This window comes from Cebus imitator, unplaced genomic scaffold (genome assembly GCF_001604975.1).
Source record: "Cebus imitator isolate Cc_AM_T3 unplaced genomic scaffold, Cebus_imitator-1.0 Scaffold14, whole genome shotgun sequence".
NCBI lineage: Eukaryota > Metazoa > Chordata > Mammalia > Primates > Cebidae > Cebus > Cebus imitator.
Genome location: NW_016107329.1, coordinates 10,974,873 through 10,993,642, shown reverse-complemented (window position 1 = coordinate 10,993,642; position 18,770 = coordinate 10,974,873). Strand labels below are relative to the sequence as shown.

The window sequence follows — 18,770 nt, the reverse complement described above, 5'->3', positions numbered from 1 at the left end:
GGGGAGGAAGGAGGGGGGGTGCCCAGCCACCACAGCCTCTTCTCTCCACACTTCTCATTTTCCTTCTCTAGCAGTTTCACTCAACCTCTGTGTTGAAAACAACAACATCCCGGATGTCATGAACCTTCGCTGAGTTTGGAAATCGTTTCTAAAATTTCATCTGACATGTTTTACGCGGTAATGAAGACAGTCTACCGAAACCTAAACAAGCTCTCACAGCCTGTGCAGTGGCCTCTGCCATCTGTGTGTATCTTCAATGGTGCGCATTTCAAAATCCCATTTCGAGGTGGGTTCTGGCTCTGGGAAGCCAGAAGTAGTTGTCAAATTCTTTAATTCCAGGCTCATGGACATAAGTTATTTACAATTCAACGTAACAGCTAAAGCCTGGTACGGTCGTAAACCATCCATCATGTTCTGAATTTGGTGTTTACAAATATTTCAGAGGAAATCCATGTGTGTCTTTTGTTTTAAAACTTCTTTGCCTCAAGTTTCCAATGGCTTAGAGATTATATAAGGAATTTCCATTTTCTATTCTAATTCGCATTTACAAAGTGATTTCACCTTTCATAATAAAGCTCCTGAATGAGGATAAAAAGTGGTTCCCCTCGTTCATGACAACTATGGCCACATTTTCAGTTTCCTTCTCAGGCTGACTGTAATAAAAGGGCCAGGCGTGCTCCACGAGAGTCTCTGGAATTTTAGAAAAGAAACTAACTTTCCAGGTCGTCCCTAACTCATCCCGCCCTACCCATCCAAACACCATTATTTTCCATGTGTTGTCTGACACCAGGTTTTTATCAGAGATGTGTTCTGCAAATCTCTTCTCCCAGGCAGTGGCTCGTATTGTCATTCTCTTAACTGTAGTTTGTAAAGCATAAGTTTTTAATCTTCGTGAAGTCCAACTTACCAATTTTTCTTTCATGAACAGTGTTTTTGGTGTTATATCCAAAACCCTGCTGCCAAACCCAAGGTCACCTAGACTTTCTGCTACATTTCTATGAGTTTCATTATTATGCATTTTACATTTAGGTCTATGACTCATCTCGAGTTAATTTTCTTCTTTTTCTTTTTTTCCTCTTTTTTCTTTTTTTACCCCAAGAGACAAAGCTTTCAGAGTTAATTTTCTTGAATGGTGTATGCTCACTGTCTGGAGTCACTGTTGCTGGGGATTTTTGTATGTCCAGTTTTTCTAGCACTCTTTGTTGAAAAGAAATAGTGCTTTTCGGTCTGCCCTGAATTGCCTTTGTTCCTCTGTCAAAGATGGGTTGACTATCTGGGTGAATTTACTGGGTGGATCTACTCCCAGGCACTCTACGATCTTTCATTGATCTATTTGTCAATTCTTTCAGCAATACCACACTGCCTTGATTACTGCAGTTTTACAGTAAGTCTTAAAGTTGGCAAGTATCAGTTCTCTAACTTGGTTCTTCAATATTGTGAGGCTAGTCTGGGTCTTTTGCCTTTCCATTTAAATGTAGAATCAGTTTGTTGATATCTACAAAGTAACTTGCTGGGAATTTGATTAGATTGTATTGAGTCTATAGGTCAAGTTGGGAAGATCTGACATGTTAAAAACATGGAGTTTTCCCATCCATGAACATGGAGCATCTCTCCATTGACTCAAATCTTCTTTGATTTCTTTCATTGCAGCTTTGTAGTTTTCCTCATCTAGATCTTGTACATATCTTGTTAGATTTATATCTATGTAATTTGGTGGGTGGGGGGATAAATGTAAATAGTGTTGAGTTTTAAATTTCAAACTCCAATTGTTCATTGCCGGCATATAGGGAAGTGATTAATTTTTGAATCCTGCAACCATACTATCATCGCCTCTAACATCCAGAAGTTTTTTTTGTCATTGTTGGTTCTTCGGGATTTTCTACATAGGCAATCATATCACTCATGAACCAGTTCTTATCTCTTCCTTCCCAATTTGTATGCCTTTATTCCCATTTCTACTCTTACCGTATTAGCCAGGATTTCCAGCACAATGTTGAAAAGGAACAGTGATGAGGGATTCCTTGCCTTTTTTCCAATCTTAGGGTGAAATCATCTACTTTTTCACCATTAAGTATGACGGTAGCTATAGGGCTTTTTGGAAATGTTCTTTATGAAGCTGAGGAAATTCCCCCCATTCTTAGTTTGCTGCAATACATGAGTGGGTACTGAATTTTGTCAAATGCTTTTTCTGCACCTATTGATATAATAATGTGAGTTTTCTTCTTTAGCCTGTAAATATTATGTGTTATATTAGTTGATTTTGAAATGTTGGATCAGCCTTGCATACCTAGGATAAATCCCACTTGGTCGTGGTGTATAATTCTTTTTATACATTGAATTTGATTTGCTAATAATTCATTCAGAATTGTTGCTTCTATGTTCATGAGAAATACTGGTCTGTGATATTGCCTTTCTGGTAATATCTTTTTCTGGTTTTGGTTTTAGTGTAATGCTGGCCTAATAGAATGAATTAGAAAGTGTTCCTTCTGCTTCCATTATCTGGAAGAGATTGTAGAGAATTGATTTTTTTTTTTTTTCCTGAAATGTTTGGTAGAATTCATCAGTGAAAACATTTGGGACTTGTGCTTTCCATTTTGGAAGATTATTAATTATTGATTCCATTTCTTTAATTGATGTTGACTCACCCAGATTACCTTGCTCCTTGTTTGAATTTTGGTAGAGTGCTTTTCAAAAAACTGGTCAATCTTATCAAGTTTATGGGTGTAGGGCTGTTCATAATATTCCTTTTAATCTTTTTATTAGCCATGCTACCAGTCGTGATGCCACTCTTTTATTTCTGATGTTTGGAATTTGTGTCTCTTTTCTTTTTCCCTTGTTTAGCCTGGCTAGAGCTTCATTGATTTTACTGATTTTTTTCAAAGAACTAGCTTATGATTTTTAAAATTTTCTCTGATTTCCTGTTTTCAATTTCATTAATTTCTGCTCTAATGTTTATTCATTCTTCTTCTTTTTTTTTTTTAGTTTCCTAAAGTTGAAGATTATTAATTTTGGATCTTTCTTCTTTTCTAATCTATGTAGTCAATACTATAAATTTCCCTCTAAGCACTGCTTTTCCTGCATTCCACAAGATTTGATAAGTTATATTTAAATTTTTGTTTAGCTTAAAATATTTTTATATATCTTGAGACTTCTTTGATTTATGTGTTATTTAGTAGTGTTTTGTTCACTCTCCAAATATTTTGGGATTCTCCAGTTAATTTTGTTATTTATTTATTTCTAGTTTAATTCTACTGTGGTCTGAAAGAATACTTGGTATGACTTCTATTTTTTGAGAATGCACTAAGGTGTATTTTATGGCCCAGAATGTGATCTGTCATGGCAAATGTTCCCTGTGAACTTGAGAAGAATGTGGGGTCTGCTATTGTTGAATGAAGTATTTTACAAATGTCCACTAGGTCCAAGGGATTGATGGTGCTGTTGTGTTTAACAGTGGCCTTGCTGATTTTCTGCCTGTAAAGAGAGGTGATGAAGTCTCCAACTATGAAAGTGGATTTTCTTTCTCTTTCCAGTTCTATCCATTTCTGCCTCACATATTTTGACCTGCTGTTGTTACAGAGACATTAAGAATTGTTTTGTTGTCTTGGAGAACTGTCCTTTGTTGTGATGCAATGCCCCCTTTATCCCTGGTAACTTCTCTTGTTCTGCAGTCTGCTTTGTCTGAAGTTAATAGACCTAATCTTGTGTCCCCTTGAGTAACAGCAGCATGGAAGCTCTTCCTCTGTCCCTTAGACCTGTATTTTTATATTTAAAGTGGCTTTCTTGCACACAATATGGTGAGGTTTGTTTTTCCTATTTTGACAGTTTCTGTCTTTATCTGGTGAATTTAGACAGTCCACACTTAGAGGGATTATTACTATAGCTGGGTTAATATTTACCATGTTTGTAACTGACTTTTACTCCTTTCTTCATAGTCTTTGTTTCTTTTGTGACTTCTATTCTTTTCCTGCCTTCTTGGGTTTTAATCAAACATTCTATGTGACAATTTTCTCTCCTGTCTTAGAATATCAACTATACTTATTTTTTTTTAATTACTTAGTGGTTGCGCTAGAATTTGCAATACACATGTACAGCTCATCTGCGTCCACTCTCATGTAACCCAGATTCCCGGCAAGGGCACGCCCAATTCCCTCTTCTGCTGTCATACATTCATTTATCCCAGTGCAATCATCACTGAACAAGTACTAGCATTCTGAATAAAGTACTCTCTGTTAGACCAATTAAGAACACAAAATGAAGGCTGGGTGTTGTGGTTGTAATCCTAGCACTTCAGGAGGCTGAGGAGGTGCATCACTTGAGCCCAGAAGCTCTAAACCAGCCTGTGCAACATGGTGAGACCACGTCTCTAAAACAAAACAAAACAAAACAAAACAAAACAAAACAAAAGCAAAATATTTAATTGTACGACTTTCCCTTATTCCTTCTTGCTATGGTTTGAATGTGTCCCTTCCAAAATTTAGGTGTTGCCAGTGAGACAACTCATCATAGTCCCAGGATGTGGGACTTTTAAGAGGTGACTTGGCTATGTGGGCCCCTCCCTCATGAGTCTGATTAGGTGACTGTATAAAAGGGCCTGGCAGAGGGAGTTTGCCCCTTTGCCCTTTCACCTTCTGCCACATAAGGACACAGCCTTCCTCCCCTCCAGAGGATGCAGTGCTCAAGGAGCCATGCTGGAAACAGAGACTCGTCCCTCACCAGACACCAGACCTGCCAGTGCCTTGGTCTTGGACTTCCCAGCCTCCAGAACTGTGGGGAAAGAAATGTCTCTTCTCTACAAATTAACCAGTCTGTGGTATTCTGTTACAATAGCACGAATAACTCACACTTTGACGCTTTGTTCTTTTAAGACCTGAATTTCTGACCTATATAATTTTCCTTCTTCCTGAAGAACTTCTTTTAACATTTCTTGCAAGGGTGGTCTATTGGTGATGAATTTCCTCAATGTTTGCTTTTCTGAGAAAGTCTTTATTTCTCCTGCATGTATGAAGGATAATTTTATGAGATAGACAATTCTGGTCTGGTGGCCTTCTTAACACTTTAAATTTTTCACATTATTCTTTTCTTCCTTAGATGGTTTCTGGCAAGAAATTTGATGTAATTCTTACCCTTGTTTCTCAGTAGGTAAAATGTTCTTTTCCTCTGACTTCTTTCAAGATTTCTTCTGAGTCTAATTTTCTGCAATTTAAACGTGATATGTCTAGGTGTACCCTTTTTAAAAATTTATTTTGCTTTTGTATTTATCTCTGAGCTTCCTGGATCTGTGGTTTGCCATCTGTCATTAATTTTGGAAATAGCCACTTTTACTGAAGATGTTTCTTCTGTTCCTTCTTTCCCCCTTCTTTTGGTTTTTCCATTATGCATAGATGCTTCACTTTTTTTTTTTTTTTTTTTCAGATGGAGTTTTCACTCTTGTTGCCCAGGCTGGAGTGCAGTGGTGTGATCTTGGCTCACTGCAACCTCTGCCAGTCTCTGGTTTGTGTTACTCGCCCGCAGTGTGGTGTGTAGATAGGAAAGAGCACGGCCTCACCTGGCCCCGAGACAAACCCGGGCACTGTCCTCTGCCAGCAGCCTGGGTGCCCGCAGGAGCACCTGCTAGCTGTCTGAAGCCTCAGCTAGTGTTTAGCTGAAATGGCTCCAGCACTGCAGGGCCCACCTGACAGTCCTGAAAATGATGGGGACACCGGACGCCTATCTGCTTCGGACAGCAAACCATTCACACGGAGCTGGGGTCTTTCATTTAAGGTTGGGCAGCGGGGATGCAAAACACAGAAAATTATGCCAGTACGGTGGATCAATGACACCGGAAATGCACGAGCACCCAGAGGGGCTAAGAGAAGTGCTCCTGGACAGCAGCAGTGGCTCACACCTGTAATCACAGCACTTTGGGAGGCCGAGGTGTGCGGACCACCTGAGGTCAGGAGTTCAAGGCCAGCCTTGAAACCCCACCTCTACTCTAAATAGAAAAATTAGCTGGGTGTGGTGGTGTGCGCCTGTAGTTCCAGCTACTCGGGAGGCTGAGGCAGAAGAATAACTTGAACCTGGGAGGTGGAGGTTGCAGTGCGCCAGGATCACACCACTGCACTCCAGCCTACAGGGACTACAGATTAGCCTATCCTCTTCTGTGGCCTCAGGCACATGACTGAGCTCTAAGCCACGGCTTCTTCATGAATACGCTGGGAATAATCAGTATTGGTGGGTGCACAGCGTTGTTTTAGAGCTTGTATGATGTAATAAACATGGAAATCATTCATACAAATATAAGTCCTGAAAACACTGGCTATACCTACGAATTGCAGAGGGCATTTTTCCTACCCAATTACCAGAAGGACTCTGCTTTCTTGAAGGCATGGAGGGACAGTATAGGCTAGGCCAAGATTTAATTCTGTAGCCTCCTGAGGGCAAAGCTGGGAACCATGTGAATTCTGTGCCCGAAGTACAAATTTGGAAAAGGAGGTATGAGGCAACCCATCACTTTCTAGAGTTCAGGAATCTCCCCATGGGGATGGCAGGCATGCCTGGGGGAGCTCTGGAGTTCAGGATTTCCCATGCGGGGGGCGCAGGGAGGCCTGGGGGAGCTCTGGAGTTCAGGATTCCCCGTGTGGGGGGTGCAGGCCTGGGGGAGCTCTGCACAGTGCAGAAAGCAGGGAATGGGGCGCACTGGGCTGTCGTTTTGGGTTTTGACACTGCCCAAAGTCTCTCCCCCAAGGAGGAAACAGAACTCTGTCAATCACTGATCACCGGTAACTGCACTTCCACCAAACAGATGAGAACTTAAAAGTAATTCCACTGGCACTGTCATCCCCTATGACGTCTTCTTCCATGAAAAAGCCTTTCACATTCTTTGATTTCATAAAAGCAAACTTGCAGAGAACAAGCTTCTGTGGCACTTAAAAAGTCTTAACTACTAGCATTTTTTTAAGGTAGAAATCATTTTCTCCCCCACCTCAGGAAAACATAGATACATCACCACAAATGTATTCTCCAAAATCAGTTGTAAACTTATGTTTTACAAACTAGACAGCATTTTTTCACACATCCTGAGCTGTTACACGAAAACAGTTATGAGTCCTCAACTCCAGGCTCGAGAATTCCACTTCGGTTTATCTGGATCAAGGTCACCGTCAGGCCAGCTACCTGCCCAGATTCCAGACCGCACCCTTTCTGAGGGCCTCTCCTTCCTGGGTGTCATCAGCAAAAGAGGTTACGCCGGACGGCATTTTCCCTTGAAATTACACAACCTCATCCACTTGAAACGGAGACTAGGCCGCTTACCCCACCTCTGTGAAGAGCGAAGACTGGCCAACTCGTGGGAGTGTGTGAGAGCAAAGGCCCCCTTGGTCCTCGGAGGCTGAGATGAAAGGCGTCCGAGTGCTCTCCTGGCCCCAAGGGCCCTCCACCTGCGCTCATGCCGCTCCTGAGAGCCTGTTGACCCCCCTCTGTGAGTTCCTGCTCGAGGGCTTCCTGGTAGGAAAAACCCTTACAGCTCTGAAAAGGCCCTGGAAACCAGCAATCAGCCCACAAAACCCATCCTGACAACCTACTCAGCGCAGGACTTCCTGGATCGGAAACTGAAGCGGCTTCACAGGGCTCCAGTTCCACCGGCAGCAGTGGAGAGGAAGGGCCCAGCCGAGTGGGGGAGAGGGTAGCGCAGAGCCAGGGAGCAGGGTGGGCAGCACGAAGCCACCAGGGCCACTGTCTGCAGGGACGTCGAAGCGGACACTAGGAAAATGACAGAACTTGAATGATACAGCAGAGGAGTCAGGAGTGGCAGGCAGAAATTGCCGTGTTCTGTTATCTCCTCCAAAACCGCCCTCAGCTTCCTGCCAGCCCCCCCCCAGCCCCCGCCAGGTAGACCGGGACCCTCCTCTGGCGCCTCAATCAAGCTCTGCCACTGCTGCTGGCTTCCTCCCTGTGGCCCCACACAGCACCCTCCACATCTGCAGGGAGAACCAGGCGTGTGTGGCTGTCGGGCAAGTCTGCCCTAAGAAGGGAGAAGCCAGCTCCTGGGGGGTGGGGGGGCGTGGGCTGGGTGATGCCTTCATGGCCCCCATCCGGCTCGGATGGGCAACACTGCGCAGTTGGGGAGCCACGGCTCCAAGCGCCCATCACCTGTGTCCCGGAATCCTGCCCTACGATCCACAGGGGCACCACATGTTGACACTGGGTGCTTCCTGCTTCCCTGTGCCTTTGTGCTGTGAAAGCTGAGTTCAAAGGAGCACATCTAGGATTCGTGTGGGCCTCGAGGGTGGGTGAAGTGCATATTAGCTTGGAAACCATCTTCAGTGAGCTCTGCCTGAGACTGCGTTGACGTGATAACTTTACAGACCTTACCACTGCAGAGACAGCGTTTTGGATGTGACTTCTCATCAGTACACTTCTTCCATGAATCATGACTGGGAAAACACCCACAACATTCATCTGATTGGACTTTGTTTTTGAGCATTTATATGTCCTGTTTCTACAGATTAAAGCTATTAAAATTTTTTGTAATCCACAGTTACAAATTAAATAATTCCATAAAAAGGCTTTGAAAAGGTGATCTTTTCTGTTGTAAAATATTCTTAAAAATGTGCAACTCTTGAGAGCACATAAATAATAACCAAAGGAATCTGTATGCCAGGACGCTTGAGTGTGAATTAAGTAGATTTAGCACAGGGGTCTACACGTCAGGATGCCTGGATGTGAATTAAGTAGGTTTTCACAGAGTCTACACATCAGGACACTCAATGTGAATTAAGTAGGTCTACACAGGGTCTACATGTCAGGACACCTGATGTGAATTAAGTAGATTTAGCACAGGGGTCTACACATCAGGATGCCTGGATGTGAATTAAGTAGGTTTTCACAGAGTCTATACATCAGGACACTCAATGTGAATTAAGTAGATTTAGCACAGGGGTCTACACATCAGGATACCTGGTGTGAATTAAGTAGATCTACACAGGTCTACACGTCAGGACACCCAATGTGAATTAAGTAGGTCCATCACAGGGGTCTATACATCAGGACACCTGGTGTGAATTAAGTAGGTCTACACAGGGTCTATAGGTCAGGATAAGTGTGTCTATCACAGGGGTCTACATGTCAGGATACCTGGTGTGAATTAAGTAGGTCTTCACAGGGTCTACACGTCAGGACACCCAGTGTGAATTAAGTAGGTCTACACAGGGGTATACATTCCAGGATGCCCAGTGTGGATTAGGTAGGTCTATCACAGGGGTCTATACATCGGGCACTCAGTGTGAATTGAACAGGTCTCCACAGGGGTTTACATGTCAAGACACCCGGTGTGAATTAAGTGTATCTAGAATGTCAGGATGCACGTGCGAATTCTGTGGCTGCCTCACGTGTCCACGTGTGCAGCCGGCCATGAGTGTGCCTGTGTTTAGCCTCGTCCATTCTGAAGGAGAATGAAGCTAAAGGGAGGCGTCTGAACACAGGCTCATGCGTTCTGCACTATCTGGAAAGCACCGTCTGCCCCACTTTTAATGGCAGCCGCTAAATTTCCACCCTATTCTTAAAACCCGTTTCCTCGTCACTCTCTGAATGTGGGAAATGTGAGTGCACATCCACGCTCCTGTCCACGAAGAGAAACACGTTTCATTTCGACTGTGGCACTGCACTCATGTCACCTGCGCTTTGCCTTGGCTGCACGTCGCGAACCAGCTCAAAGATCTGCCCCGGGCTTTGCTGTCCGGGGTGGCTGGTATCGTTTCCATCCTACCAGCTCCGAGACTCTGGCCAGGGTGGCCCACGACAAGCACGTGGCCAGGCGCCTCAGAAGTGGGAGCTGGGTAGGGTTTGAATCCTGGACGTGAGACCTGCACTGCCTCTGTGACACGGTCACCCGAGAATAGAGACACCGTGATGTGAGGCCTGGCCAGGGGAAAGCCTCCTGTGGACGATCACCGGGAGGGCAAGTCCCGCACCCTCAGTGAGGTTCTGATCCGAAACCCTTGCTGGGGGTGCTGGTGGCCGTGACAGCAGGGCCAGGAGCAGAGCTGGTTTCTGAAACCGAGAAGCACTAACACCCCCAGGCAGCTGCTCTAGAGACCCATAGACCCTCAGACCCAAGACAGTTACCTTGGAAGAGACGATCCTGTTGTCTGGGTACCTCTGTGGGATGTAGGCCTCTGCGCCCGGAGGTGGCTCCCTGTGCCCCACGTAGATGGTCCTGCTGTCCACCCAGTTCTCTTCTCCTGCACACTGGGAAAGGAGAACAATGTCAGGCAGCTGCCTCAGAACCCACATGCAAACGCTTTTCCCCAGAGCAAACCTGCTGCTGAGTGCCTCGTTCAGGGCTGGGGGGGACACCGGTCCCAGCGCCCCGGCCCCCACCACCCTGTCGTATGCAGCCCTCAGGGGCCAGGCCAAGGCCTCCAGGTGAGCACCAGGAGACGTGGTGCCCCCGTGACAGCCACAAAGTGAACACCAAAGCTGACTGCCAGTGGAAACAGCACAGGGTGTGACATGAGAACAGAACACACCGCTAAATCAAAAGGCTTCCAAAAGGGAAGGGACAATGAAGTTGAGGCAGAAGGCGGGACTCCACCTTAGGGGTGGGGCTTGGACACCGGACCAGATAGAGGACTAGTGAAAACAGGGTTGGGGTAGAGGCAGCTTTCCATACAACACGCCCCCATGTGCCTGTCAGTTTACCATTGCCATGGCAACAGCCGGGAGCTGCACCCCCCTTTCCGTGGCAATGACCCAACTGCCTAGAAATTACTATTCTTCCCCTAGAAATTTCTGCATAAACCACCCCTTAAGCTGCCTGCAATTAGAAGTGGGTACACGTATGGCTGCAGCACTGCCCTGAGCGGCTCCTCCCCGCCTGTGGGGCACCCTGCTCTGCAGGAGCAGTCACAGAGCTGCGACATGGCCTCTTCAATAACGCTGCCTTCTTCCACCTCCTGCTTGCCCTTGAACGGCACTAACTGCCATCCCAGACTCAAAGCCAGGTGCACAGTGTCACCTCACTGCCCTGGCCATTCAACAGCCTGGCTGCCCCTCCCCACACAAAGAGGCCCTCCTCCTCTGGGACGGGGCCTCCCTGCCGCCTCTGTTTTGTGGTGAGGCCAACAAACCTAAGGGATGTGGACTTTAAAAGCGTCCTAAGAGCTTCAGAATAAGCTGCTGCCTATGAAGGCTAAGAAAAGTCCCTGGCTCCTTTCTTCTTTCAGAACACAGCCAAACAGATGCTTCTCATTCTCATGCAACCAGGATGTTGCACCGAATAAGCATATAAGTGAACCAGAAAAAGAAAACCATACAGATATCTTTTAATACAAAAGTAAAAATCCTAGAAACTTTCTTCTAAGCTTCAAAGACAACATCTCAATTTTGGGAGTGGCCAGGAGCCCAGACACTGGCTCTGAAAGCTGAATGTTTCCCTGGAGCTGTGTGGCTGTGCCCACACCACGGTGAGCCCATGCCACGGTGAGCCTACGCCACGGCAAGCCCATGCTTCCGGGCCACTTCCAGCCAGCCACAAAGGGACCCTGTCTCAGGGAGGCACAATCGGGATGAACTGAGGAAGTCCGGTCCATACTCTCCACACTGCCGCGCAGACACTTACTAAATAATCACATTGAACGCGGCTCACATACAGTGCTATGGTGTAGTGCCATTTACACGGACACAAGTGGGAAGGACTATTTTTGTCTGTGCTATGACACCAGAAAATAAATCGCCTGCCTACATGCGGCGGGACTTCCTAAACCCTCCACAGCAGCAAAACCCGCTTGAGATGAAGTGCATACACGTTCGAGGACAGCCACATCCCGTGGGAGATGTCACTTCGCAGGTGTCCCCTGGGCGATGGGGACGGGAGAGTCCCTTGAGGCTGCTTTCTGGTTCCTGGCTTTACCCACGGGCCACGACCCAGGGGCCCAAAACTGAACACCGATGCCAGGAAGCTCCGTCACCGCCGGCCCCCTTGCCTGCCAGCCTCGTCAGCACGGCAGACACCAGTCTGGATAAGGAAAGGACTCGAGGCCACGAGGTCACTCAGACGGCCTCACCCAGGGCATCAGGAAGGTCAGAAGCCGAAGTGTCTCTTCAGGTTCGCACTTCAAAGGGAGCTCTTTGTGTTGTATTCTCCACAAAGGTCCAAATTCTAAGACTAAACTGCCCAAAAGCAACACAGACGACAACACACAGGACCCCCAGAGGGCGCAGACACGGTCACAAACTTGCCAGCGCCTGGGACAGGGCACCCGGGCGCTGCCGCTCACTGGCTGCATCACGCCATGTTTCTCTGCCAAATGTCATCAGCAGCCACACGAAAGGATTAGGAGAGCTAACCTTCAAGGTCCTCTCAGCCCCAAGACTCTGGTTCTCTGCACAGTGACAACAAAAACAAACTCAGGAGCCCAATCGTGTAACTCCTGAACCTCACCTGTCTTGAACCCAAGGCCACCTGCGCTGTGCATAAACGGGGGCACAGACAAAACGGGGTCTTGGCCGGGCACGGTGGCTCACACCTGTAATACCAGCACTTGGGAGGCCACAGCAGATTGATCATTTGAGGCCAGGAGTTCAAGACCAGCATAGCCAACATGGAGAAACCCCATATACTAAAAAAAAAAAAAATACAAAATTTAGCTGAGTGTGGGGGCACCTGTAGTCCCAGCTACTTGGGAAGCTGAGGGAGGAGAGCTGCTTGAACCCGGGAGGTGGGGCTGCAGGGACAAGATGGTGCCGCTGCACTCCAGCTTGGATGACAGAGCCAGACTCTATCAAAACAAAAAACAAAACAAAAAACGGGTCACGCCACATGGAGTTGTTTTCAGGATTCAGAGTAAAGACATGAGCAGGCAGGAAGCTCTCCAGGGCAGGGGGATAGGGATCCCAGACTGCTTCTCCTCGTTCCCAGGCAGGACCTGTGACACCGCTCAGCCAGCCCCACGCAACTCCTCCCAGCGGTCCCAGCCACGGCCAGAGGCTTCCATCAGCAGAGCAAAGCTGAAACCAGGCACCAGACTGTCTCTGTCAATTAGCAGGTTTCCTAACGACTCGGTAGCAACCCAGCTGTCCTAACTGCACCGAGAAAGCCACGTGGCATGTCCCCTGGTCGGCACAAGTCCCGACTGAAGTAAAAATCTATGCCGTGCTGATGGGACGGACCCGAAGACTCAAACTGACCAAGGGAACCATCGCGAGTGACGCCTGGAGGGCAGGAAAAATTCGGCATAAGGTTCACAGCTGCGCTGTTCACAAAAGACAAAAGTGGCCGCCTCCAGACACAGGTCCACTGACAAAGGGATAGACAAAAGGAGGCGTGTTAATCAGCCACGGGAAGGAAGGAAGCGCCGACACCCAGGCCAGTGTGCGTGGGGCCAGGAAGCATATCCCACGTGTGAAGCAAAGCCACCACTCCTACAACCAAACCTTAAGCACAATCCGTATTTTCTTTTTTTATTTTATTTTTTTAATATTTATTTTTTTTATTGCATTTTAGGTTTTGGGGTACATGTGAAGAACATGCAAGATTGTTGCATAGGTACACACGTGGCAGTGTGATTTGCTGCCTTCCTCCCCATCACCTACATCTGGCATTTCTCCCTTGCTATCTCTCCCCAGCTTCCCACCCCCACCGTCCCTCCCCTATTTCCCCCCAACAGACCCCAGTGTGTAATGCTCCCCTCCCTGTGTCCATGTGTTCTCTTTGTTCAACACCTGCCTATGAGTGAGAACATGCTGTGTTTGATCTTCTGCTCTTCTGTCAGTTTGCTGAGAATGATGGTTTCCAGGTTCATCCATGTCCCTACAAGGGACACAAACTCATCGTTTTTGATGGCCACATAATATTCCATGTTGTCTATGTGCCACATTTTCCCTGTCCAGTCTATCATCGATGGGCATTTGGGTTGGTTCCAGGTCTTTGCTATTGTAAACTGTGCTGCAATGAACATTCGTGTGCACATGTCCTTATAGTAGAACGATTTATAATCCTTTGGATATATACCCAGTAATGAGATTGCTGGGTCAAATGGAATTTCTATTTCTAGGTCCTTGAGGAATCGCCACACTGTCTTCCACAATGGTTGAACTAATTTACGCTCCCACCAACAGTGTAAAAGTGTTCCTATTTCTCCACATCCTCTCCAGCATCTGTTGTCTCCAGATTTTTTAATGATCGCCATTCTAACTGGCATGAGATGGTATCTCAATGGGGTTTTGATTTGCATTTCTCTGATGACCAGTGATACAATTGTGTTTTCTGAGGCAGATACCATGAAGAGACATCCCACTACTAACATTATTTACTAATACAAGTCCTGCGAACTGGAAAACTTAGCCTACAATTACACCATACAGCAATGGGTAGTACTGCCCGTGGTTAGTCCCCACATACCTTAAACCACGTCCTTCAGAAAACATACTTATACTAATACAGTAAGTTAAATTTCAAATCTATATAAGCCTGCCACTATATATTTATTTAAGCATTTATCAAGTTAATATAGCTTAATATTTAAAGCAAGATACTGAAAATGTCTAGACGGGTCATCGTCACCCCATAAACACATAGGTTTCCTCCTAGCCTTTCTATTAGCTCTCAGTGAGACTACACATGCAAGCAGCCACAGCCCTGTGAAAATGCCCTCTAGGTTATCAGAACATGAGGACCGAGTTATCAAGCACACACACATGCAGCTCAAAACACTTTGCTTAGCCACGCCCCCACGGGAAACAGCAGTGACAAACTTTTAGCAATGAACGAAAGTTTAACTAAGTTACACTGCCCATTAGAGTTGGTCAATATCGTGCCCGCCACTGTGGCCATATGACTGACTCAAGTTAATAGAGCCCGGTGTAAAGAGTGTTTAAGATTTTATTCCCAATAAAGCTAACGTATAACTAAGTCGTAGAAAACCCCAGTTATGATAAAATATTTTACAAAAGTGGCTTTAGTATCCTGAATACACAATAGCCCGGTGGGCTGTGAGTCCACTCTGATGAGACGCCCAGAAAACACAAACGCAGGGACGGGGCTGCCGAGCACGGGGCGGGCAGCTGCTGATGGCTCCTGCCTGGGGGGTAAAATGCTCTGGGTTGGAGCGGGGTGGTGGTTGCACCACTCTAAACATTTTCCAGTTGGAACCAACAAATTGCATGTTTTAAAAGGGAGCATTTTACGGCATGTGAATTATACCTCAGTAAAAATGTGATAAATATTTTTGCCAAATGAAAGGCATGCATGGTTTGAGATCATTATTGAGTTCTCAGATGCACACATGAGATCGTTATTCCACACTTTCTCATTCTAGAAAGCTAACAGGAACGTTGGCATCAAATGGTATCGCTCATCCGCACAACTATCACCACCAAACTTGCTCGGATTTTCAGCTTGTCGTTGGTTTAATGGTTCAATGACTCAAGTGATTTTCTTTACTACCTTAGAGGAAAAAGTCACTCTTTTTTTTTTTCTTTTTAATGGGATGAAGTTTTCTCTCATCACTCAGGCTGGAGTGCAATAGCACAATCTCGGCTCACTGCAACCTCTGCCACCGGGTTCAAGCGATTCTCCTGCCTCAGCCCCCTAGTAGCTAGGATTACAGGCGTGCACCACCACGCCCTGCTAATTTTGTGTTTTTAGTAGAGATAGGGTTTCACCATGTTGGCCAGGCTGGTCTCGAACTTCTCAGGTAATCTGCCTGCCTTGGCCTCCCAAAGTGCTGGGATTACAGGCGTGAGCCACCACACCTGGCTGGACAAGTCATTCTCAGATGTTGAACTGCTTCCCTGTTTTGGTCTTCCACATAAATTCTAGAAACTTAGACCTAAAGCCCTTCCTGAAAATCTCCTAGGAAGTAAAAATGGTTTACTTTTAAAAAATAATTAATTAATTGCTTTTTTTTTTTTTTTTTTTTTTTTTTTTTTTTTTTTTTTTTTTTTTTTTTTTTTTAGAGATGGGGTATTGCTGTGCCGTCCAGGCTGGGGCGCCGTGGCTCTTCACTGAGGCAGCCATTCACAGGCACAGTTAGAGTGCACTATAGCCTTGAACTCATGGACTCAAGCAATCCTCCCTGCTTGGCCTCCAAAGCACTGAGACTGCAGGTATGCTGCCACACCCCAAATTTCCTCAGCTTAAAATGGGAACGTTTCCAGCTACCTCAGTGTTTTACGTCTAACTTTGAAAAGTTACAAGGTTCTGGCCCTGTTGCCATTTCTTACACAGTGTAACTGCATGGGAGATGGAGTTTGCAGGGGCTTTCAAAGCTGCTCACCCGGACCACCTCCTCTCACGGAGCAGCTCAGCAAAGCAAACCTTCGCCTACCACACCTCACCCACTTCTGAGAGGCACATGGAGGCCGCACAGGCTCACCAGCTTTCTGTCCACCACATCAGCTGCTCACCTGGCCACTAAGAAAGACAGTGTTGCAAAAGGCCTGTGTGGTATGATGCTAAGCATGCCCATCTGTCTCGTTTCCACAGCTCACACAGAAGACTGTGGAAGAAAGAAAAGGGAGGAGTGCCACGGGGCTGGGGAAACAGGAAGATGGACCCCAGCGTGCCTTCCAGGGCTGCGCCTTCCCTCCGGGCCAGGCCCAGGACTCTCCATGCAGGGCACCACAAGAGGAACCCCGAGAAGAATTCCATGTCTGGAGCTGGAGGAGAAGGCGCGGTGTGCGGTGTGTGGGGAAGAGGGGCGGGGCGTCCCCGCTGCACGGAGCCCATGGGGAGGAAGTCTCACATCCCTTCTCCTAATACGTGTGCTCTGGACACAGCACTGTGCAGCGTCCTGGCCACCTGCCCACCCACCTTCCAGCAGGAGGGGGCTTCACAGAAGGGCAGCTGTAATCGCACAGCACAGGAGCCGCGGAGAAAAGGTCACCAAAGATGGCATCAATGCAGCTACCCGAGCAGCATTCTCTGTGGCTCCTTCCCTTAATTATTTTTTAAAGAGAGTTTTGACATTTGGGATTGATCTACTCCTGCCTGAAAACACAGCCTCTGTGCACGTGCCTGGCAGTGTGGCAGTGCAGCTTTCTGATAGGTGCCAGGCCTGAGCTCGGTGGTTTCTGGCAGTGTGGCTTTCTGACAGGTGCCCAGCACACGTGTCCAGTGGTTGAGAAAAAATTCCCCAAGGAGTGAACGTCCCCGAGGCTGCTGCCACGGGAGCGTGCATGCAGGGCCAGCTGTAAACCCCAGGTGTAGAAAGGCTCCAGGGGCAAGACCCAGCATTTCAAAAGATCTACGATGTGACACTCTCAGTGTACACCACAGCATTCAGTCCCACATTAATCCCACGCAGGAGCTGCTGTGGTGGCACACGCCTGTAATTCTAGCACTTTGGGAGGCCAACATGGGTGGATCACCTGAGGTCAGGAGTTTGAGACCAGCCTGGACAACATGGCGAAACCTCATCTCTACTAAAAATACTAAAATCAGGCAGGAGTGGTGGCGTGCACCTGTAAGCCCAGCTACCCGGGAGGCTGAGGCAGGGAGAACGGCTTGAACCCAGGAGGCAGGAGTTGCAGTGAGCCGAGATTGTGCCATTGCACTCCTGCCTGAGTGACAGAGCGAGACTCTGTCTCAAAATAAATAAATAAAATAGAATCTGCTGTTGCTTCCCATTTGACAGAGTGTGACACCAAAGCGTGGCATGCAAACTCAACGCACACCCGATCGATTATTCAGGTGGTTTAGGCAGCGTTCAGTGTCACGCAGCACAGAGAGGCCTACGTTTTGAGGGACTGCGCTGGCCTCGCCGGCCCTGTGACCCTACCCAAAGTTCCTTGTTACTAAATGCAGAAGGAGCAGAACAAGGGAGAGGACGGAGCAGGAAGCAGGGAGGAATTTGCTCAATGAACCCAGCCCCGGGGATGGAAGGAGGGTCTGGGATCTGCCCTGGACTTCCGCTCACACACAGGACACAGGAGAGGGGCTGTGGGGAACTGTGAAGGATGTGGCCGGCTGCTCAGCCCCAAGGTGTGCCCTCACACAGACGGGCTCACTTTAGGACGAGTCGCAGGTGTCAACATGAATCCCCGTAGAAACAAATGACAGCCACTGGAACAGCAGCAGTCGCGGTCACAGACTCAGGGCCTGCAGGTCAGCCGCCTCCACGGGCCCCGGGACTACGGTCAGCCAGGCGGGAAGGCGTGTGGCCACCTCCACGGGCCCCGGGACTACGGCCAGCCAGGCGGGAAGGCGTGCAGGGAAGAGGCCTCTGAGGGCAGCTGTGGGCCTGTGGGGTAGCGGGGGGCTCACAGCTGGGAGGCCTGGCATCTGTGGGGCTGGCGTGGGGGGCGTATTTGCTGGTCTCTGGCTGGCCCCAATTTGGAACTGGGGGCAGAAACTAGGTCTTCGTGAACAGAGTCCCGCCCGGCCTGCACCAGGGCTATGGAGGAGGTGTGGGCTGGGCTCCGGGCTGGGGCTCCCTGGTCACACGTGGCTCAGCCAACGTCCCTCTTCACTAGGGAGACACTTCTCCAGATGCACTTGCTCACAAGCAGAGGGGGCATTATGAAATCAGTCAAACATGCAGAAAACTGGAGTGAGGAAATAAATCACCCGGATTTCACAAAAGTTAACATTTTTTCTATATTTGCACCAACCAATCTTTTCTTAGAGAAATAAATTTAAAATGCAGATTTTTATATAAGTCATTTGAAAGTATTCACCTCCTCCCTCTTTTTAAAAATTCTGGCAATGGGTGAGGAAGAGCAGAGCAAAGTGCAGCTACTTTATACCCTTTAGAGGAGGACGTCCTGGCGGCCCCAAGCTGCTCAGCTAAAGC

General features: G+C 47.4%; 1 protein-coding gene across 13 annotated transcripts in view; it reads right to left on the bottom strand.

The window, feature by feature from the left end:
• ATP11A (ATPase phospholipid transporting 11A) overlaps positions 1-18,770 on the bottom strand; it is a 189,648-nt gene that overhangs the window by 86,211 nt on the left and 84,667 nt on the right. For all 13 annotated transcript variants that reach the window (XM_017502400.2, XM_017502338.2, XM_017502281.2 and 10 more), the window contains exon 2: positions 10,102-10,224. In XM_017502400.2, coding sequence (XP_017357889.1) covers positions 10,102-10,224 — 123 coding nt within the window. The remainder of the gene's footprint in view (positions 1-10,101; positions 10,225-18,770) is intronic.